Consider the following 24057-nt stretch of genomic DNA (forward strand, 5'->3'; position numbering starts at 1 on the left):
AAGATGCACCCAGGAGGCCTCTGGCCCAGTGGGCAGTCTTCCTTCCAACATGGCTGTGCAATGCAGTTCTAGCTGGTGCACATGCTGATAGGGAGGCTGGGCAATATCCTACCACACAGCAAGAAATGCTGGTGCCCCGGAAGAGGCGAGGGCAGCCAAGAGCCAGAATAAATGAACCGATATTTTATCAATGCTACATTCAGTTCAAGAGCAGGTGTGCCATTTCATATCAAAAGAAGGCTCAAAAGAGATTTAATATTCACAGTACCCCTGTTCTCATAGGAACACAGGAAGCTGCCTTGTGCCAAGTCAGACCCTTCTAGCTCAGTATTGCCTCCACGGAACGGCAGCCATGGTTCTCCAGGGTTTCCGAGGAGGGAGTCTCTCCCCCGCCCGCCTTGAGATGCCCCTGGGCATCAAACTTCAGACATTCCACATGCAAAGAAGATTAAAGGTTTAAATAGTTTAAAGGCAACCAGCATGTTTACCTGCTGTGGTTGCAGATTAATAGGAAGCAGTTAGGATTAATTAGGATGCTGAATGCTTCAAAAATCCGGCACCATGATAGAAAACTAACATGCCAGTTTTGCCTTGACTCTCACCCATTCACAGGAGAAGGGAGCTTTAAGAGATCTATGCCTACAACCCCCCAATTCAGGCCTCAAGCCACAGCCAGGAGAAAAATCCCTCCCTCCCTCCCTCGCCCAGACACAGACCACAGGCAAACATGCCTCTCACTCAAGGGCAAATGCTTCACCTGTACACCTGTGCCTCACTCTCACAGTCCACCTATTCAGACATACCTCCCCCCACTCCCCCCCAAACTACCCAGACACTTGCTCTTGTCCTTCTCTCACAAACACACCAAACAGATGCACACCTCTCCCTCTCTCCCTCTCGTGGCCAAAGGGGTGACTCAGAGGGAGGGGCACAAAGCAAAACACTGAAAAGGTACAGCAGGCTAGATTCTCAACCCCCCAAAACAGTAATAGTCTATATGTTTTATTTCATATATCTGGTTCTAAAAAAGGCTAGAAACTTTTTTAGAACAAAAGCTGGGAATTTACGAATTATGGTTCATTCTGGGGGCACCAAAGGACCACAGCGCTTGTGGGTGCTGGGTTGGCAATCCCTGCTCAAGAGCTATTCCGTGTTGACTTTTTCTGTTGATTAGGACAGAAAAGTCAAATAGTATTACCTTCCAGTTAGGTCCCAAAGGGCCTCTCTTGGTCTTGACTGACTGGAACAAGGCTGGGTCCTCATCAGCTTTGTAGTCCTGTGAAATCAAAAGCCCAATGAGGAATTAGAATGGGGGTTTTTTGGAGGGGGCACTCAGGCAGCATTTTTCATTGCCAAAAAACAATCAAGTAGGAGCCACAGAAGCTGTAGAATAAAGGAGAGTATAGCTGTGTTCTGTTCATTTAGTACAGGGGTAGGCAACCTAAGGTCCAGGGGCCAGATGTGGCCCAACTGCCTTCTAAATCCGGCCCACAGACGGGTCCGGGGAATCAGGGTGTTTTTACATGAGTAGAATGTGTCCTTTTACTTAAAATGCATCTCTGGGTTATTTGTGGGGCATAGGAATTCATTCTCCCCCCCCCCAAAATAGTCCAGCCCCCCACAAGGTCTGAGGGACAGCGGATCGGCCCCTTGCTGAAAAAGTTTGCTGACCCCTGGACAACATCATGAAGATGATTTCAAAACTGAGTCCACTTGGTTGGGGCGTAGGGTTAAGCATGCAACCCCCACATCTAATTGGCCACTTTACCAGCCAAGGTGTGAAATCTCGTTAGAACATTAGCTCTGCCTAACAATAAAAAAACACAGCTGGGGAAATTGTGTTGAACTTGCAAGGGGAAGAGAAGAAGAAAGCCTCACACACTGCTGGGAATCTACACCTTCCTGGTATAACTGTGATGCCACCCCCGAATGGGCCAATTCCAGAGCCCCGCTTTAGCTACATTTCAGTCCACAGCTGAAAAAGGTTGCTGACCCCTGATTTAGCAGCAGCTAATTCCCCTAAAAAGGGGAATTTAACACAATACTGGCCACTTTTCCAGAAGACTCGCCCTTAAGCTGACTTCCCAATGCGTCTTCCATCAGTATCTCTACACACAGGTGTTATTTATTTATTTAGGAAGCCTCATTAAGGAATCCTAAGTCCATTTAAAAGTTTGGACTTCACTTGATGCCTGAAGGATAGCAAGAATGGCAGCAAGTGAACACATTCCAAAAAAAGTCTTGTCCCCCCACCCCCGACACTGCAGAATCACAGATGGTCACATCTGTTGTTGAGGGAGAGCATTTTGGACTTGTTTATGCCAGTGGGTGAGCAGGCTTTAAAAATCCATGTCCAGACATATGACCAACAGAATGGAAGACTGTCCAGCCTCTGGGACCCCCCACCACCCTGCCCCCATCAGGATGATGAACAGGTATGCAAGAATCAATCCCATGGATACCAGAGAAAGCAAAATGCTCCATTAGCAGTTTTGGAAGATGGGAGTTCTGCTGCCATCCCTCGGCATTTGCTCCCAGCTCTAGGTGCACACGCCAGGCTCTGGCCAGGTGCAAGTTGGGACCTTGGCCTTAAGTCAGTTGAAGCCAAGGGATTCCTGTGCAATTGCCAAAATCACTCTTGGTATGTATTTTTTCCTTCTGCGTCCAACAACTACAGCACAGAGCAAACATCACCTCAGCTCTAATTCTGAGTTACAGAGAAGCAACTGGCCAGCAGAGCCAACTCGGAGGCTATTGGGGAATGGGAGAGAGATGTGGCTGAGCAGTTGCCTTCTCCTTGCCACCAACTACAGACTCTTCATCTCATTATCAAACCAGTGCAGCCCAGGCAAATCTTCAATGGCTGGTTGCTTCAGATTCCTCCTCCTTTGCCCGGCAATGAGAGCACCATCTTGTGGGCAGGCCTCCCTCCTGGGCAGCAGAGCAGCACTTAAGCCACTTCCAATGGCCCCTAGGAGTTGGCACCTATGCCTGGAGATAACAGAGTAAACAATGCCAGGAGGGAGCTGCAGCCCAAGATAGGAAAAGAGGTGCTAAGGAAACACTAGGCTTCTTTAAATGAACTCAAATCTCCAGGGCCTGATGAGGCGCACCCACAGGTACTAAAAGAGCTTGCAGATGTAATCTCAGAGCTTCTGTCTATAATTATTTAGAATTCTTGGAGAACAGGTGAGGTCCCTGTAGACTGGAAATGAGTAAATGTTGTCCCAATCTTCAAAAGGGGGTGGTGGTGGAGGAAGACACAGGTAAGTACCAACCAGTCAGCTTGATGCAGATACCAGGAAAGGTTCTAGAACCGATAATTCAACAGTTGATCTGTGAGCCCTGTGATTACTAAGACCCAGCATGGGTTTCTCAAGAACAAATCATGCCAGGCGAATCTCATTTCTTCTTTTGATGAGTTAGAAGCTTGGTGGATCAGGGGAATGCTGAGGACCTAATGCATCTTGATTTTAGTAAAGCTTCTGACAAGTCCCCCATGATACCTCAATTTGTATCTGGTTGGCTGACCAAACCTAAGGAGTGTTCACTAATGGTTCCTCATCATCCTGGAAAAAAGGGACAGGTGGGGTGACACAGGGTTCAATTCTGGGCCCTTTGTTGTTCAACAACTTGGAGAAAGGAATTCAGGGAATGCACATCAAATGTGCAGATGACACCAAGTTGGGAGGGTTAGCTAATGTCACAGAAAGCAGAATCTGGATTCAATATGACTTTAACAGATTGGAGAACTGGGCCCAAACTAACAAAATTAATTTCAGTAGAAACAAATGTAAGGTTTTACACTGAGGCGGGAAGAACTATCTGCACAAATATAAGATGGGGAACACCTGGATTGTCAATAGTATATGTGGAAAGAATCTAGGGGTTTTGGTGGACCACAAGATTAACACGAGCCAACAGTGGAAAAAACTAATGTCATTCTTTGGTGTATCAGCAGAAGTATAGTGTCCAAATGAAGAAAACTAATAGTTTAACTCTATTCTACCTTAGTCAGACCATACCTAGAGGATTGTGTCCAGTTCTGGGCACCACAATTTAAAAAGCCGGAAGGTGTGCAGAGGAGGGTGACCAAGATGATCAAGGGTCTGGAAACCAAGTTTTATGAGGAACACTTGAGGGAATTGGGTATATTTAGCCTGGTAAAGTAGAAACTGAGGAAACATGATAGTCATCTTCAAATATGTCAAGGGCTGTCACATGGAAGGGGGAGCAAGCATGTTTTCTCCTGCTCTAGAGGGGAGGACTCGAACCAATGCCTTCAAGGTACAAGAAAGGAGATTCTCACTAAACATCAGGAAAAACTTTCTGAAACTAAGATCTCTTTGACAATGGAACGGACGTCCACAAGAGGTGGTGGACTCTCATTCCTTGGAAGTTTTTAATCAGAGGTTGGAGGGTCGTCTGTCATGGATGCTTTAGTTGAGATTCCTGCATTGCAGGGGGTTGGACTAGATGACCGTTGGGGTCCCCTCCAACTCTACAATTCTGATTTGTATTGCAGCTATTTTGAAGGCCATTTTTGTGGCAAAAAAGGCCTTTAACTGTTGTTGTCCCCTTCATGGATCACTGCCTTGCCGTGGCGAAGGGGCTTGAATAACTCAGAGAAGCTATGAGCTATGCCGTGCAGGGCCACCCAAGATGCACAGGTCATAGTGGAGAGTTTTGACCAAACATGATCCACCTTGAGCAGGAACCGGCAAGCCACTCCAGTATCCCTGCCAAGAAAACTCCATGGACAAAGGCAACAGGCACCAAAAAGTTATGACGCTGGAAGATGAGCCCCTCAGGTCAGAAGGCGTCCAACATGCTACTGAGGAAGAGCGGAGGACAAGTACAAGTAGATTCAGAGCTGATGAAGTGGCTGGGCCAAAGCCGAAAGGACGCTCAGTTGCGGATATGCCTGGAAGCGAAAGGAAAGTCCAATGCTGTAAAGAAAAATATTGCATAGGAACCCGGAATGTAAGAACCATGAACCTTGGTAAGTTGGATGTGGTCAAAAATGAGATGGCAAGAATAAATATTGACATCCTGGGCATCAGTGAACTAAAATGGACAGGAATGGGTGAATTCAGCTTGGATGACCATCATATCTACTACTGTGGGCAAGAATCCCGTAAAAGAAATGGAGTGGCCTTCGTAGTCAACAAAAGAGTGACAAAAGCTGTACTGGGATGCAATCTCAAAAATGATAGAATGATCTCAATATGAATCCAAGGCAGACCTTTTAACATCACAGTAATCCAAGTTTATGCACCAACCACTGATACTGAAGAAACTGAAATTGACCAATTCTATGAAGACTTACAACACCTTATAGAAATGACACCAAAGAAGGATGTTCTGCTCATTATAGGGAATTGGAATGTTAAAGTAGGGAGTCAAGAGATAAAAGGAACAACTGGCAAGTTTGGCCTTGGAGTTCAAAACGAAGCAGGGCAAAGGCTAATAGAGTTCTGTCAAGAGAACAAGCTGGTCATCACAAACACTCTTTTCCAACAACACAAGAGACGACTCTACACCTGGACATCACCAGATGGGCAGCATCGAAATCAGATTGATTATATTCTCTGCAGCCAAAAATGGAGAAGCAAAAACAAGACCTGGAGCTGAATGTGGCTCAGATCATCAGCTCCTTACAGCAAAATTCATTATTTTTTTAAATAAAATTTTTATTAGGATTTTCTCAATTTTTTTTAGACAAACACAAAAACATAGACATACAAATAACACATATAATTTTTAAAACCTTATTTTTCTTAACCACTGTCCCGGACTTCCCCCACCTCCCCTTCTTGCATCCCAATTTCAAAATTTAGCTCAGCAAGTTCTTTGTACCCAAATTATCCCTTATTAATATTTTACTTAATTCATCTTAGCCCTTTTTCTAAGGTCGACCCAAATTCCCTTTCTCGAGGTTCCCAATTATTAAAATAATTACAAGACAACCTATCAAGTAAAACATATAATTATACCCCTTTGGATTCCACAGCTTCCCCCCCTCCCCCGGTTTCGATCCCCAAAAATTGTCCATTAGTCTATCAGCTCTCAGCATAGATCTACCACGTCCGAGGCTCTTAAATCTCTCTCAGTCCCTTTCAGCCGGTTTTGTTGACAGTCCTTTATGTTGAACATCAGGTCTCGGAGCATTTTTGACCCACTAGGGTCTATATTTTTTCCAACCAGCCCACCATATTCGAAAAACGAGTCCAGGTCCTGCTTCTTATTCTTTCTAAGTCCAAGTGTCCCAAATGTCCCAAACATTCCAGTTTTCACCTTGATCAAATTTGTAATCCATAGATCTTCCGGACTCCCTATAGGGAAAAATCCCCAGTCCTCATTCTCCATTTCAAACCAAATTTTCTTCATCCAAACCTTGCTTTCCTTACATTCCAATTCAACAGGCCTCTGGTTGTTCTTTTCCACTTGTGGCGTTTCAGCTCCTCCTTCGCATTCTTCCAAAACAACACATGTATTTTCCTTTCTAGCTGCAGATTTTTCTTGCGTCAAGTCTTTTTCAACAGAATTGTTTACTTTAAGATTCAAGGTTATAAGATTTGCCGCCATAACATCACTCTGCTCTTGCAGCTTTCCCAGGAAATCAAACACCCTATCCAGTTCTGCCTGTAATTTTCCATCTGTAGCCATTGTAATATCTCAGAACCCCCTCTAGAGCGATTCTGGTTACTAAGTATTCTTTCTCCAACAATCAGGTTATTTTGTTCTTATTTTCTCTCCTTTTGCAAAAGCTCACAGTCCAATGTAACAAAAATAACCGGCCAAAGTAGCAACAAATAGAATTTCCTGACTTTGGCAGCTCATTTGACAGCTGTCAAACTCTGTAAATATCTTCTGCAGGCTCTCTCGCGGATCGCTCCCGGTTCCGGGGGGGGGGTTACATTTCAACTCTGTCGTTCAGTTCTAATCCTCCAGTAATAAATTGTATATCCAAGTCGTGAAATTAAAGATTTTTATCTCAAAGAGAGGAAAACAGTCTCTCAACCTTAGTTATCTGATTCTTGCTTTAAATTGTCTGCAAAGGGGGGGGGGGAGGCGGACTTCCTTTTGGCACCTCCCCCGGTCGTACCAAATTCAATTAAAAAAGATTTTTAATTCCAATTTCCGTATTACTCACGGGTTGTTACTTTTTGTAGTCCAAAAGATCAAGGAAAGAAGTCAGCGCTCTCCAGCCATGGCTTGCGGCTTCACTCCGTGGAAGAAGCGGTCTACTCACAGCACCACGCTGCTCTCCGCCACCCGCTCCGAAGCCTTTAAAGAGGCTTCTTTGCAAGTCGGAGGGGGCGCAAGTGGTGCCCGCTGAGTCACCAGGTCCACAGGCATCCGCGCCTGTGGTTTCTGAGGGTCCCTGCATCGCCACTGCAGCAGGACCCCTCTTCCACCGAGCCGATTCCCTCCGGAGCTCGGAGGGAATCCGCCATTAGCTGATCGCGCCAAACCGGAAGTCCCTTACAGCAAAATTCAAGCTTAAACTGAAGAAAGTAGGAAAAACCACTGGGCCAGTAAGATACAATCTAAGTCAAATCCCTTATGAATACACAGTAGAAGTGAGGAACAGGTTTAAGAATTTAGATTTGGTGGACAGAGTGCCTGAAGAACTATGGATGGAGGCTCGTAACATTATACAGGAGGCAGCAACTAAAACCATCCCAACGAAAAGGAAATGCAAGAAAGCAAAGTGGCTGTCCAATGAGGCCTTACAAATAGCAGGGGAGAGAAGGCAAGCAAAGTGCGAGGGAGATAGTGAAAGATACAAGAAATTGAATGCAGATTTCCAAAAAATAGCAAGGAAAGACAAGAAGGCCTTCTTAAACGAGCAATGCAAAGAAATAGAGGAAAACAATAGAAAGGGAAAAAACAGAGATCTGTTCAAGAAAATTGGAAATATGAAAGGAACATTTCGTACAAAGATTACCATAATAAAAGACAAAAGTGGAAAGGACCTAACAGAAGCAGAAGACATCAAGAAGAGGTGGCAAGAATACACAAAGGAATTATACCAGAAAAAAAATGGATGGCTCGTACACCCCAGGTAGTGTGGTTGCTGACCTTGAGCCCGACATCCTGGAGAGTGAAGTCAAATGGGCCTTAGAAAGCACTGCAAATAACAAGGCCAGGGGAAGTGATGGTATTCCAGCTGAACTATTTAAAATTTTAAACGATGATGCTGTTAAGGTGCTACACTCAATATGCCAGCAAGTTTGGAAAACTCAGCAGTGGCCAGAGGATTGGAGAAGATCAGTCTACATCCCAATCCCAAAGAAGGGCAATGCCAAAGAATGCACCAACTACCGCACAATTGCACTCATTTCACACGCTAGAAAGGTTACGCTTAAAATTCTACAAGGCAGGCTCAAGAACTCCCAGAAGTGCAAGCTGGATTTCGAAGGGGCAGAGGAACCAGAGACCAAATTGCAAACATGCGCTGGATTATGGAGAAAGCTAGAGAGTTCCAGAAAGACATCTACTTCTGCTTCATTGACTATGCAAAAGCCTTTGGCTGTGTCGACCACAGCAAACTATGGCAAGTTCTTAAAGAAATGGGAGTGCCTGATCACCTCATCTGTCTCCTGAGAAATCTCTATGTGGGACAAGAAGCTACAGTTAGAACTGGATATGGAACAACTGACTGGTTCAAAATTGGGAAAGGAGTACGGCAAGGCTGTATATTGTCTCCCTGCTTATTTAACGTATATGCAGAATTCATCATGTGAATGGCTGGGCTGGATGAATCCCAAGCTGGAATTAAGATTGCCGGAAGAAATATCAACAACCTCAGATATGCAGATGACACAACCTTGATGGCAGAAAGTGAGGAGGAATTCAAGAACCTTTTATTGAGGGTGAAAGAGGAAAGCACAAAATATGGTCTGAAGCTCAACATCAAAAAAACGAAGATCATGGCCACTGGTCCCATCACCTCCTGGCAAATAGAAGGGGGAAGACATGGAGGTAGTGAGAGATTTTACTTTCTTGGGCTCCATGATCACGGCAGATGGTGACAGCAGTCACGAAATTAAAAGACGCCTGCTCCTTGGGAGAAAGGCGATGGCAAACTTAGACAGTATCTTAAAAAGCAGAGACATCACCTTGCCAACAAAGGTCCGTATAGTTAAAGCCATGGTTTTCCCAGTAGTGATGTGTGGAAGTGAGAGCTGGACCATAAAGAAGGCTGATCGCCAAAGAATGGATGCTTTTGAATTATGGTGCTGGAGGAGACTCTTGAGAGTCCCATGGACTGCAAGAAGATCAAACCTCTCCATTCTTAAGGAAATCAGCCCTGAGTGCTCACTGGAAGGACAGATCGTGAAGCTGAGGCTCCAATACTTTGGCCACCTCATGAGAAGAGAAGACTCCCTGGAAAAGACCCCGATGTTGGGAAAGATTGAGGGCACAAGGAGAAGGGGAGCAAGGAAGAAAGGGGAAACCCCACCCACAGGCAGCTTTGTGGGGGTGTTGGTGTGTAGGCAGGTGGGCAGAATGGGGACACTAACCCCTTTGTGGCGTGACAGGCAGGAACATGAGTCAATCGACTGCCCTTTGCTTCTGCTCCCTATAAAGGGGAGTGGGCTTGACTTACTGCAGTTTTACAGATCCTTTGGAAGGCTGTCACAGTTGGATTCACCTTTTCTCTAGGATGGTGATTCCCAACTGCTGGCAAAACATTTTTACAACCAAAAGCATACTGAGCAACTCTGGTGAGCCCCAGTGATATTTCAAGGTTATGGGAATGGCTTGTTCTCTCCAATATGTTTTCATTTAATGTGAAAAATCCTGCTCTCCATATTGTTAGAGAGACTGTCAATTCACTCAGAAACACTTTCCACAACAACCCCTGCATTATATATATATATATATATATATATATATATATATATATATGCTAATGAGCCCTCTCAAGAACAGCATTAAAAAGTGCTGGAACCAGAGTCAGCCGTGGCTTCATGTCAAACCACAGCAGGCGCCTCCAGCAAGATTGCAGCTCCTCACTTCTCTTAACCTAATTTCATGTATTAAAACTAAATTAGCAGGAATGTTAAAACAAGAGGAAGCACATTCAAAAGATTCACTCAATATGCAAGTCAGCGTGGAGGGAGGCAGATGGAGGATCCTGTCACAGCATGTGTCTGCGTGGGGAAAACAGCAGGGGCAGCACGTGGAGGTGGAATAACAGCCAGGGCTCTTGACCGTCCTGCCAAGGGGGTTCCCAGGAGCTGTAGAGACCACCAAGGAAGGAGCCCTGCAGGAATCAAGGTGATCCTTGCTAGCCCTTTAGCCAACTGCCCAGGAGGGAGTTCAGGAAAGGCAGGCAGTGGTTCGTGCTCTGGTGTCTGGGGGGCTGCTGCTACTGCTCCTTCTTCCTCTCCACAAGCATGTTGCCAAGGGAAGGAAACTGTTGGAAGACGCTCCCCACTTTGTGCATTTCAACCCCCACACCCTGGAAGTTGCAGCAGTAGCTCATGGTTCACATGCAAGACGCAATGAGGCTGGCTTGCTGAATGAAGACCCAAAGGGGTGGTCCAGATAAAAAGGCGAGCTAAGATGACAGTGCCCTGAGGGCAGAGCTTCCTCGGGGTCCTCCTCCATCCAATCAGGATGGCAGCCCTAGGATGGCGAGGGAAGCCAAGACAACTGACAGGGAGGTGATGCAAGTGACTGAACCATCATGGATGGGCCTGAACTTGTGGCCCAGGTCCCTTGCCAGATGGAAAGCCAAGGAGATGGTGCCGGGAAGCTGGCCTGGGCCTGGGCAGAAGAGGGGGCAAGCAAGAGAACCCCCAGCCCCTGGGCACAGAGGAAAGGCAAGAAGCTGATTTCAATTTCTGGGTTTTCACTCTGCTCATTTTCTTCCAAATCACTCCCAAAAGCAGAGGCCTTTCTGTAGTTAATTGTGTGTCTCCTTCTGCTTACACTTTAAAAGATTCCTCCTCTCTTGGGAAGTGACTTTTGTATACAAATCACATAAAACTGCTTAGACAAACCTCTGGAGATGATTAGAAGGGGCCAGCTTTCCATTTATACCTTAAGAAAGCAGCAGATGTCAAATGAACCATTTGTATACATTTGGAGAGGCAAAGAGCTGGCATCTGAGTTTCATTAGGACCTTCAAGAGCACACAGAGCTTGGGGCCAGCTGCTCATTGATTAGAGCCTTGGAACAAAAGGCACCGCCTTGCAAAGATGGTTTGGCCAAGGTTCACTCAAGTCGAAGGCCAAATGCTAAGCATAACATGAGCAGCACATGAGCAGCTGGAGAGCAAAAAAAATTCCTGTGCTCCCCTCACAGGGTTATCTGCTCACTTTTCAGCCAAGTCTGCAGCACCAAGAATAGCCAGGCTGCGGCCTGATTCCGAGAGGATAGCAAAGAGCTCTTTCTACTACAAAAACACTCCGGGGCTGGGGATGGGGGGAAGCAACAGGAAGGGCCTTTACTGCTGAGAGATCCCCTTTCCAAACCAACATAGGAACTTGAAAGGCAAAATATGACAAGTGTTGCAAAACATTCCACGGACCGTGCTGAAACAAAAAGAACAAAAAAGTCGCTTCAAAGGTTAAGCCTGATGAAAAGAGGAGAGAGAAGCCCAGCAAAGGGAGGTCTGAGCAGTGGGGTGTGATGGCCCAATTCTGTGCAGGAACTGCAAGCCCTTCCAAGGTCAAACGCTTCCAGACCTTGAAGTAGAGCTAGGACAGCACAACTGGGATGCACGAGTCCTCCAACTACCAAGTAGGGACAAATTGCAGAGGGAAAATGGGGGCTGTCATCATTCATCACTTTTGCGAGCGGTTCCTATAATTCATTTGGAGCGTTCAGAAAGGAGTTAACTGTGTTAAATGCAACACAGAGCGAGGAGGAGGAGAGTGGGGAGAGCTGTTCAGGATTACAGTACAGTTGAACCTTGGTTTTCAAAAAGAATGCATTCCTGAAGTCCGTTTGACTTCCGAAATGTTCGGAAACCAAAGTGCGGCTTCCGATTGGGTGCAGGAACGTCCAGCAGCCAATTGGAAGCCGCGCCGGACGTTCAGCTTCCAAGGCAAAGTTTGCAAACCGGAACACCTACTTCCAGGTTTGCGGTGTTTGAATTCCAAGTGGTTTGTGAACTAAGCTGTTCAAAAACCAAGGTACAACTGTACTACGTTGTTCTGCACATGGATCATTCACTCACTCTACAGCTGAAGCAGCTAACCTGCAGCCTGGATCCCCTCGCCAGAGAGCTCTTGTGCACTCCCAACATTTCAACAATTAAATTTTTTAAAAAAATCTGTTCTGCAGACGTGTTCCCACCTTTGGTGCTGTGGGTGTCCCAGCAGCCCCCCCCCAAAAAACCCTGGCTGCTTCTGCCTCCATTTACCTCGCCTTTAATGGCCTCTCTTCTTCGTGACTAGTGACTAGTGGGGTGCCACAGGGTTCTGTCTTGGGCCCGGTCTTATTCAACATCTTTATCAACGACTTGGATGATGGACTCAAGGGCATCCTGATCAAATTTGCAGATGACACCAAACTGGGAGGGGTGGCTAACACCCCAGAGGACAGGATCACACTTCAAAACGACCTTGACAGATTAGAGAACTGGGCCAAAACAAACAAGATGAATTTTAACAGGGAGAAATGTAAAGTATTGCACTTGGGCAAAAAAAAAGAGAGGCACAAATACAAGATGGGGGACACCTGGCTTGAGAGCAGTACATGTGAAAAGGATCTAGGAGTCTTGGTTGACCACAAACTTGACATGAGCCAACAGTGTGACGCGGCAGCTAAAAAAGCCAATGCAATTCTGGGCTGCATCAATAGGAGTATAGCATCTAGATCAAGGGAAGTAATAGTGCCACTGTATTCTGCTCTGGTCAGACCTCACCTGGAGTACTGTGTCCAGTTCTGGGCACCACAATTCAAGAAGGACACTGACAAACTGGAACATGTCCAGAGGAGGGCAACCAAAATGGTCAAAGGCCTGGAAACGATGTAAGAGCTGTTCGACAGTGGAATTTGCTGCCAAGGAGTGTGGTGGAGTCTCCTTCTTTGGAGGTCTTTAAGCAGAGGCTTGACAACCATATGTCAGGAGTGCTCTGATGGTGTTTCCTGCTTGGCAGGGGGTTGGGCTCGATGGCCCTTGTGGTCACTTCCAACTCTATGATTCTATGATTCGTCTGCTGTGGTGACATTGTCCTTGGCACTCAGAAAGGAACACTCCTTCCCCTTCCCTCAGCCCATATTACAATGGGCATGGGGGGGGAAGAGGCACATTTGCAAGCTAAGAAGGCACCTGAATGCATTCCCCCCCCCCAACACAGTACAAGGACGTGGAGGGAAAATGCTGGAGAATCTCCACCCCCACCCCACTGCTGGTCTCTGTGAGGCCTGGGGGAGGAAGGGGCAGAAACAAGGCTAGAGGTGCTTCTGCCCTTCAGATACAGCAGATGCCAAGCAGGGCAGGTGGACTAGCACAAAAACAGCAAAAAGTTTCAATGAAGGCACTGATCCAGGAAAAAAAGGCCTTCCACAGGCCCATGTGATTAACCCCACCAGAAGTGTCTGCAGCACCCTGAGTTGTGTGATCCGCAGCTGCATGAGACCACTTACTCCAGGCTCAACTTGGCTCCTGTCAGCAATGTCAATGTGGACAACTTCCACGTTCTTCCACGTATTTGGATCTAAGTCGTGCACCTGCAGGGAGGAGAGGAAATGGGGTCAACCTGGGCAGCAACTAAGAGTTTCCCCAATAATGCCCTCCTGGCTCAAAGGAGGAAGAGATCCTACAATGTGGCCTTGAGGGTAGAGTCAATGTGAATCCATTTCCCTCTGACTGGGGCCACTGTCAGGCTGCAGCTTACCCACCCAATATGGACCACCGGCTGCAAACACAAGGCAAAAGGAGGACGTGAGACCATTTTGAGAGGAACATGCATGTCTCATTTTAAAGGGAGTTAGTTTCACATTTAATGTAACTTTCTTTCACCTGAGCATTTAAAAACATTTTAAAAATTAACTTTAGTACCGTATTTTTCGCCCTATAAGACGCACTTTTCCCCCTCCAAAAATGAAGGGGAAATGTGGGTGCATCCTATGGGGCGAATGCAGGCTTTTGCTGAAGCCTGGAGAGCGAGAGCGGTAGGTGCGCACCGACCCCTCTCGCTCTCCAGGCTTCGCGGACCTCTCCTCAAGCAGCGGGAACGTTCCCGCTGCTTGGGGACAGTTGCCGGCATCCCGAAGCCTGCGTGCGCTGATCTCAGCGCGTCCAGGCTTCGCGGACCTCTCCTCAAGCAGCGGGAACGTTCCCGCTGCTTGGGGACAGTTGCCGGCATCCCGAAGCCTGCGCGCGCTGATCTCAGCGCGTCCAGGCTTCGCGGATCTCTCCCCAAGCAGTGGGAACGTTCCCGCTGCTTGGGGACAGTTGCCGGCATCCCGAAGCCTGCGCGCGCTGATCTCATCGCGTCCAGGCTTCGCGGATCTCTCCTCAAGCAGCGGGAACGTTCCCGCTGCTTGGGGAGAGTTGCCGGCATCCCGAAGCCTGCGTGCGCTGATCTCAGCGCGTCCAGGCTTCGCGGATCTCTCCCCAAGCAGCGGGAACGTTCCCGCTGCTTGGGGACAGTTGCCGGCATCCCGAAGCCTGCGTGCGCTGATCTCAGCGCGTCCAGGCTTCGCGGATCTCTCCCCAAGCAGCGGGAACGTTCCCGCTGCTTGGGGCGAGTTGCCGGCATCCCAAAGCCTGTGCGCGCTGATCTCAGCGCGTCCAGGCTTCGCGGATCTCTCCTCAAGCAGTGGGAGCCACCGCTGGGCTCCCACGGCTTGCAGAGAGCTGCCTGTTTGGGGGCTGGGGTCGGGGGAAGCTCGGGCTGCCCCAGCCCCGCGCCTGGGGGGGAAATAATTTTTTCCCCTTTATTTCCCCCAAAAAAACCTAGGTGCGTCTTATGGGACAGTGCGTCCTATAGGGCAAAAAATACAGTATTTTAAACTGAATGAGCATTTATCTGCTGGGTTTTTTGCATGTATTTATTGTTGATGTGCTTGTTTTAGAAATTTCTTAACTACCTTGAACTAATTGCTAAATGTCAGTATACATACATGTTTAAAATATAGTGGGGCCTCAGGTTACATACGCTTCAGGTTACAGACTCCGCTAACCCAGAAATAGTGGTTCAGGTTAAGAACTTTGCTTCAGGATGAGAACAGAAATCGTGCTCCGGTGGCGCGGCAGCAGGAGGCCCCATTAGCTAAAGTGGTGCTTCAGGTTAAGAACAGTTTCAGGTTAAGTACGGACCTCTGGAACGAATTAAGTATTTAACCCGAGGTACCACTGTACCAGAGTTGGATGGAGCCAGAGGCTGAAGTACAGTCTGAGCACTCAGGGTAGGGGAGAAACATTTGCTTTGGTATGAACCCCCGTGCCCCCCACCCCTAGCGTTGCTTAGTGGCTGTCAAGCTCTGGAGTCTGCTGTCAGGCAAAGAAGCAGCAGCAGTAAAGGCCTTGCCCAAACAAGGTGGTGGCAAAATGTGGCTCTCCAACTTACATTGTTAGATGTTCCCAAATCTGATTTATGCCAAGTCTCAATTTTGATGAAGAAGTCGTCTTTCATATATTCATTCTATCAAAGATAAAAGATAAATAAGGCAGTAACTAATGTGGTTCATTTGTAAATCCTCTTCCAGTATTTTGCAATATATCCATCTGGTCTTTAGAGAGGCAATCAGGGATGGGGGGAGGCAAACCTGATTCCCACCCCCACCTCAAAGGCAAGCACATGTGTGGTGGAGGAAGAGAACTGTCAGGAAGCAGGAGAATGCTTGAAGCTTCCAACCAACCAGATTCTTTCCTGCAAATGTCCCCTCCCTATACCCCACAACAGCAGATTCATAGGAGAGCACTGCCCAGAGCAGGTAGGGCAAAGCACCTTTCTCCACCCTCCCTAACCCTCCTGCGTAACAGGGCAGGCAAACATTTGTAGGCAGACCACCAATGGAGTGTTTTGTTTTGAGGTTGGCCTAATTAAATTCCCTGCTTTTTATTTTATTGTTTATCATTTTATATTATTGTTACTGTAAGCTGCCTAACTATTGGGCAATACCTACACAAAATAAACACGGAACTCCATCATGAATGACTCCCCCCCCCCCCCCGCCCCAAGCAGCAGTCTCTGCACCCTGCCTTACAGACTTACCCTCCACTAAGCAACCCACATGAACTAGACAAGACTCCCCTCCAGCCCATCCTTGTAGGATCCTGGCCACAGCTACCACGTCCATGTTGGGGAGGGGACATTGCAGCAATGCCCAAACAGGCAAGCTCCAGAACGTCACCCCACTTTATTATTTTAGCTGTATTGTAATGGCAAGTGGGGAAGTGTTAAACACACCACAGACTAAAACTTTTGTCTGACCCACCACCCCCAGTTTAGCTCTCACAGAGCTGAATGTGGCATGTGTTGCTGACTGAAGGCTGTGAAGGAGGGAAACCATTTTCAGAGAAAGGTAAGAGTGCTGTGTTGTTGTTTTTTTTAAAAAATGAGGTGCCTGTACTCATACCTTGATAAAAGCATTGTGGGCACCAGCACAAAATGGCTGTCATGGGGAGGGGTGGTACTCTACTGTTGAGTACTATCACAGAAGCAGGACTGCACCTGAAAGATTGAACCCCTCATAGAGGGACCTCACACTGAGGACCCAGGTGCCTACATTCAACCAAGAAGAGCTAAAAAGCTTCAAAGGTGCCAACAGTTCAGCCTATGCACAAGCCAAGAGAAACATAGTACTCACCGTTACAACTGAAGCCCACCAAGACATGGAAAGAAAAAGAAAAGGGAGACAAACAGGTATGAATGTATCTCAACATTCTTATTTACACTCAATGGTGAAATTGCTGGTCTCACAACAAATATAAGTAACTTTTGCCTAAGAACAGCTTCTGTACCTGAGGGCTAGAAAGTACTAGGGGGGTTATTAGGTTGTCTTTGTTTTTATTATGTATTTTTTTTTTTTGTATTGCAATTTTATGTTGTGAACCACCCTGCGCTCTACGGGTATAGGGCAGTATACAACCTAAATAAATAAAACTTGATGTGATGGAGATCTAAAATAACGTCAACATCATAATGCTGTGGATACATTTTCACTTGGGGATAAGAATGGTTGCAGGCGCTGGGGTTTTTTTCTGATGGCTTGGAGCACTGAGTGGGACTGCAGCAGTCAGGGCAGCCACCTACAGGGCTCATGGTTTCCCTCAGAGTGACCAGGATGTCTACTTAAAAGAGCTCTATGAGACAGCCAACAAATATCACTTCCTCCACAGCCTGGTCTCCTGGCTGTGCCCCACAGCCGCTATCCCTTGGTGGCTGGCAGCCCCCTATCCCTGGGCATGTTCTCCGGCGCCCTGTATTACTACACAGTGACAGGGGACCTGGTCCTGACCAAGGCAGCACCTTATGGTGGTTCCCTCCTCATCCTCAGCTGGATTGCCATGGCCCTTGGCACCCCCAGTCCATCCCCACATGCACCCTCTCTCCCATCGCTGGGGCAGCCACCCCTGCTGCTCATTCCCCCTCTTAGGCTTGCAAGAACAGAACCCTTGGAGAGGAGAGATCTCCCAAACGTCAGAGAGGGATCCCTTGAGGTTGTTAGCGTGCTCTGAACGTGTCTCTATCCTGCATCTTGGAATTCCCTAAATGCTGAATCCTTTTTTAGAAGTCAAGATCCTTTTCAAAAATTGCAGCCAGATTTGAGTTTGTGATGGAGGAAGAGCTTAGGCCTCAACGAAATGTTGGTGCTTTTTAACTTAATAAATGAGAGTGATTTAACTTAAAAAACAACCACCACCACATCATAATGCTGTTATCCAAACGTATGGTGAACTTAGAATACTGTGTTCAATTCTGGTGGCTGCATTGTGAAAAGGCAGGTTGGCCACTCTAAAAAACCGTTACAAGGTTACTTTTGAAATACTAAAATACAAACAGCATCAAAGCAGGCATCATGAAAAGATATGAGCTAAAAACAAATAAAACAAAGCACTGCAAACTGCAAAAAAGCCCCTCTGGACACCACAGCTTAAGAACCCCTTGTTTGATTGGTGCTTGGTGCGCTCTCTCACAGACACATGTGGCTCCTGCAGCATCAGGTCCAGGCTAAGGCACACACTGCATGAGCCACGGTCACAAGCAACCCGCCCCCCGCCCCCCACCTGAGAAAGCAGCTCTTTATAACTTCAGACAGGTCAGAACTGAGCCACAACTCCAATGAAAGCAATCCCAGTTGCAGACAACTCTGAAGAGTTTGAGATCGCCCATATCCTTGCAGTTCTATGAAGGGTTCAGGCCTTTGGTGCTTCCCCTTATGAGGACCTGGCATTAGTGACAAGCCCAGTCAAAATCCCTGGAAGTCAGAGGGTGGAGGTGGGGGACTGAAGTGGCAGATTATTTTCCTGCCTGGCCCGGCCCCACAGTGGTGTTTTGCTTGAATACCTTTGAAACCACATAGCCAAAGAATGGGGAAAAGAGACTCACTCGTCCTGCAGTAAGGATAGGCATTCCAGGCCTTTTCGTGGAATACCAACGAACCTTCTGGAGCAAACATCCGCACAAACCCAGGAACTTTGCTGCAACAAACCAAGTGGGATGTCAGATGTGAGCCTTGCCAAGTGAAGTATGGTCCAGGCACCTGCTCCAAGAGGCATCCCTTACACAAACACATTCTATGGCATACAAAGCCTCAGCAATGGCAAATACAGTTGTACTAAAGTCAGGGGCTCAGCTCTGCCTCTTTCCAAGAGTGTCGCATTGCCAACAAGGTCGGAGGGAGGGAGGTATGGTGGACAAGGAAAGGTCATCAAGTCCGAAGGAAGATGTCTCTCCAGCCCACCCCAGCTGCTGATATCGGCCGTGCCCTCAAGAGTGGAAGCTGAGGGGGGCACTCAGAAAGGGAAGCTCCTGTAGCCCCCAGGCTGCCTATCAGGGATTAAGGCTGAGTCACCCCGCTCTTTCAGGCACACCTCTCTGCAAGCAGCCCCTTCTCTTACCTCTTCAGATGGTAAATCTTGTGCGTATATTGTCCTTTTTCGCCATCCTTCTCATAAGGCTCGTTGGTTAAGACTTGGATCCCTTCACCACCACCAGTTTCATTTTTACTGGCTTCAGCCACAGAATAAAGTTGTCCAACTTGATACTAAGGGGGGGGAGGGAGGAGAAAGGAATGTTAAGATTCTTTTTTTGTAAAGTGCCTCGTATCTTTCAGCAGCCCACCACACATAACTGTGATATTTATGGAACGGCTGGGAAAGCCCAGCATAAGGGAAACCCCACAAGAGTTCCCCTTGCTGTTGTCCCCACAATGCTCTGTTCTTTGGCCAATAAAACCCCATGTTCCAATGCGGCCAGAGGTTCTCCTGGCACCCCACATTACAGGACTGCCATTCACCAAGAGATCTCTGCTAAGGCGCAAGAGAAAACTGTTTCCCAAGACGGCTTACACTCGTTCTTAAGAACATTTTACAACATGTCTAATTTTTAAAAAAGCAAAACAATTCCCAATAAAGATCAATGAACATGTTAGTTTAAAGCTTCAGCTAAAGGCAGGTTAAAATATCATGTTTAAAGCCCACTTAGAAGCAGTCAGGGAAGAAGTCAGAGACAGACCTCCTTCTGGGAGGGAGGGACATGCACAGATCTGTAGCCTCCACTGAAAAGGACTCTGTCTTTTGTATCCACCAATGGTAACCGACCTAGTAGCAGAGCCTCTGAGATGGTGCTTGGCACCTGGGCAGGTGAGCCTTAAGCACTCTGGCCCCAAGGCATTCAGGGAGGAATGGGGGCCCAAGGGTGGCACTGACAGCCAGTCATTTTTTAAAGGGCCACACCCCAGTGGCAGACACAGCCAATATAAATGCATACACACACACAAATATATAAACTCACCAGTCATGCAGGAGCAAAGCACCCACTCCCAACCCCACCGAGAATTTCTAGCCCACCCCAATCCAGCACTTGGGTATGTCTGGAAACGCTGCCTTTTGTTTTGTAAATCATTCTGTGCAAATTAAAAAGAAGCCTTTCTCCACGCACCCACTTAAGAGATGAGGTGGCTAGCAATACTGCATTTCACTATTAACAAGCAGACAGAGGACTATTTCTACTCTGAGTATAAAGCTGGCATTTGCCAGGCACTTCCTATGATATGGTTGGCTAAATCTGGCCCACAGGCTGCAGGACTGGCACTCCTGGCTTGCAGCTTTAAGGGTCAATTTATCACAGAAGAAAGCAGGTAGCCAAAGTACCATATTTTGCGCCCCATAAGACGCTCCGGCCCATAAGACGCACCTAGTTTTTTGGGGGGGAAATAAAGAAAAAAAAAATTTATTTCCCCCCCCCCCAGGTGCGGGGCTGGAACAACCAGGTCGGGGAACAGTGGGAAGGCACGCTCTGCCTCCCCGCTGTCCCCCGAGCTTGTGGGGCTGGCGATGGGGAGAAGTGCACCAGTCCCGGGAGGGCAGGCAGCTCTGTGCCGCCATCCCGACGGGGCGGGACTTAGCGCCCCGCTCGGGATGGGGCGTAGACCTGCCTGCAGTCCCGGGACGGCAGGCAGCTCTGTGCCGCCATCCCGAGCGGGGCGGGACTTAGCGCCCCGCTCGGGATGGTGGCGTAGACCTGCCTGCAGTCCCGGGACGGCAGGCAGCTCTGTGCCGCCATCCCGAGCGGGGCGGGACTTAGCGCCCCGCTCGGGATGGCGGCGCAGAGCTGCGCTGGTCCCAGGACCGCAGGCAGCTCTGCAGGGCCACCGGGAGCGGGGCGGAGCTTCTCCCCCGGCTCCCGGTGGCCGGGCAGAGCTGCGCTGGTCCCAGGACCGCAGGCAGCTCTGCAGGGCCACCGGGAGCGGGGCGGAGCTTCTCCCCCGGCTCCCGGTGGCCGGGCAGAGCTGCGCTGGTCCCAGGACCGCAGGCAGCTCTGCAGGGCCACCGGGAGCGGGGCGGAGCTTCTCCCCCGGCTCCCGGTGGCCGGGCAGAGCTGCGCTGGTCCCAGGATCGCAGGCAGCTCTGCGCAACCCTCGGAGCCGGTCTCCCGAGGGTTGCGCAGAGCTTCCTGAAGCCTGGAGAGCGAGAGGGGTCGGTACGCACCGACCCCCTCGCTCTCCAGGCTTCAGCGAAAGCCTGCATTCGCCCCATAAGACGCAGGCACATTTCCCCTTCATTTTTGGAGGGGAAAAAGTGCGTCTTATGGGGCGAAAAATACGGTATCTGACACAGAACCAGTTTCACGTCCTCTGAACACAAACATCCAGGCAGCTGAACCGTCTTCAAAGGCAGATAAATGTTTGCCTGCCGAACTGCCTTGCCCATCCAAGCACAGGGCCAGGAGGAACCCCAGCCCCTTTTCACACCCTCATCTTCCTGGGCTGAAGGGGAGTCGAGAGCTGGCTGGAAACTCATATCTTCACCAGTAACCAGAGTCACATAATTCCAAATAACAAGGAAGCAGCTGCCAGGCCCTTGTGAGCAGCAAAGGATTGGTGACACTTCTCTGGGCGGTGACAGCCGATCCATTTTCGGAAGGATGGGGCAACCATTGCCAGGAAAAGCAGCAGGCAGCTTCTAACTTGATTCAATCCAAATAAAAATTTGATCACCAGGGGAACGGGGCAGGGACACACATACCTCTTGGACAGAGCAGGGCAGGACCACACGGCTGAAAGACAAAAGAGAAGACGCCATGCATGTAAGACAACTTCGAAAGAGGGCTGGCAAGAGGAAGAGTCCACAACAGTACAAGGCTGGCTAAGGATTTATGTTTGCAGATAAAAGTTTCTTGGTGCAAGGGGTGGAACAGTTTCACTCAACTACAAGAAAGCTCAAATCCTGCCCTGAAAAAAAACAAGAATTGGCTAATAAGCTTTGCAGTGTTTTTTGTTCTAGAAAAGGGCTATCCAACTTTTCATACCAAGTGGGCTGCAAGAGGACTTTGACACAGAACCTGTGGGCCATATACTGAATTAAATTTTCATACTGTAAATTAAAGTGTTCAATATATTTAATATATACTATTAATATAGTTAATTAAAGGTAAAGGGACCCATGACTGTTAGGTCCAGTCGCGGACTCTGGGGTTGCGGCGCTCATCTCGCTTTACTGGCTGAGGGAGCCAGCGTTTGTCCCCATTCCCCCTCCACCTCTTTCCCCCTTCCCCCACGCAACATTGAACAGCAGAGACTAAAAAAGACAACTCCTAGCTAAAGTAATAGGTTCAGCAGGACGCAAAGCTCTCTCCTGCACAGATCCAGACACTGGATTGCATCAACTTAGTGAAGCATGCCTAAGGGCTCATTTCTTCAGTATCACTGATTAAACCTAGATGATAACTTCACATTTCACCACTGGGGTTTGGAATCAACTATCATCCCTGTGGATAAACCTTTCCAAAAAAGTGTTTGTGACTGCAACCCTGTAATGAAGTTTGGCTCCAATACAAAACATTCAGGTACATTACAGGAATTCTATAATGCAAGTGCTGCCCAGTCAATAGCACAAGATGCTCACTGGATCCCGTATTCCCTGAAATAAAATAGGAACAACCCAAAGCAGCTCACTCTACAGGATAATGTGTCCAGCAAGACTCAGAAGGATCTAAATTCTGCTTAACTTTATGTATCCCACTCAACATACATTTCAAAATGGGTCTTAAACGCCCTCCCCAATTCCTTATGAGTGAGCAAAGCTCCACATGGATAGGAAAATAATATTCCTGTCTCCAGACAGAAAGTTCGCGTTTCTTCTAGTTAAATACCATCTGCCATTGTCTGGAATTGAAGCTGTTGCTTTTCTTAGGGGAACTGGCATCAACCCATCCCCGCCAGGAGTGGAGGCGACTTGCCTTCCCAGCGATCTTCCCCTTCTGCTCGACCGAGTTTCTCTCTCACGGAGAAGCCCATGCGAAACCCGGCCAGCTAGCAAAACACAAGTCGGCCTGGACTTCAAGACTAGCGCTCCCCCGCTCCCCCCCCCCAACCGCGCAGAAGCCACCGAGAAGCGCAGGAGGCGCCCCAAGGCCGGCCGCCGCCGCCTCCCTCCGCCTGGCTCCCCTGAGCGCCTCGGGGCTTCGTCGGGCGGGGGGGCGCTGGGGGGGGGCGAGGCCGGAGGAAGGACCCCTCCCCTCCCCTCCCCGCTCCGGCCACTCACAATTCCTTGATGAGCACCATCTTCCCCCGCAGACAGGAGGCCAACGCGCAGGCGCGACCGGCGCCTCCTGCCCATAGCGCACCGCGCACCTTCCGGGAGCTGCTGCCCGCCCCGAACGAAGAGAGCAGCCAATCGCCGTCGTGACCTTGCCGAGCTGACCCACCAATAGGAGCGGGACTTGGGAAGGCACGACGGCCGGGAGTGTCCGCCCGCCCCACAGCGTCCCGACGCATTCGCTCATTGGCGGAGCGCGCGAGCGGACGGGCCGTAGTCTCCAGCCAATGACTAGGGCGCCCCGGTTCTAGCCAACCAGCGCCACCCGGCGCCCGGAGGCCGGGCGGGGAGCGGAGAGGGGCCGGAAGTGACTCGCAGCAAGCCGAGGCGGACATCCGGCCGCCCAAGGGAGCGGCTTCCGGGCCCGTCTGCGGAGCCCGCTTCTGGCGCGTCCGGGCCAGCCCTGCCGGGGCGCCGGGGAGAAGGCGGCTGGAGGCCCGGGCGGCGCTGAGCGCCTCCCCGCCCTCGCTTCCTCCCAGCGGGCGGAGCCCTCCGGCGGTGGGCGGAGAACGGGACCGCGGATGGAAATCATAATAATAATGATAATAATAATAATTAGTAGTAGTCGTAATGGTTTCTGTGATTTACACGAAGCAGCTTTGGCGCTTCCGAGTCTGTGCTGCCTTGGCCTCCTGCCTGGACACCTCCGCTGGCTAAAGCTGAGAACACGCCGGTTGTCGGTCGACTCCCCGCCTGGGACGGCTGCCTATTCCTGCACTGCAGGGGGTTGGACTAGAGATCCTTGGGCTCCCTTCCAGCTCTACCGTTCTTTTCTTCTATGCCGCGAGTCCCTTCAGAGACGCTTCATAAAAACC

General features: G+C 49.0%; 1 protein-coding gene across 1 annotated transcript in view; it reads right to left on the reverse strand.

Moving 5' to 3' along the window:
* The window catches only part of PITPNB (phosphatidylinositol transfer protein beta), a 28210-nt gene extending 4932 nt beyond the window's left edge, over positions 1 to 23278 (reverse strand). Inside the window, 9 exon segments of the mRNA XM_083476754.1 lie at positions 1199 to 1276; positions 13618 to 13701; positions 15546 to 15620; positions 16789 to 16796; positions 18531 to 18622; positions 19043 to 19188; positions 21671 to 21701; positions 23189 to 23214; positions 23216 to 23278. Coding sequence (XP_083332880.1) covers positions 1199 to 1276; positions 13618 to 13701; positions 15546 to 15620; positions 16789 to 16796; positions 18531 to 18622; positions 19043 to 19188; positions 21671 to 21701; positions 23189 to 23214; positions 23216 to 23263 — 588 coding nt within the window. The 5' untranslated portion in view covers positions 23264 to 23278.
* Positions 23279 to 24057: the final 779 nt, after the last annotated feature.

Source organism: Podarcis liolepis (assembly GCF_965112155.1).
Source record: "Podarcis liolepis genome assembly, chromosome: 15".
Classification (NCBI taxonomy): Eukaryota; Metazoa; Chordata; class Lepidosauria; order Squamata; family Lacertidae; genus Podarcis; species Podarcis liolepis.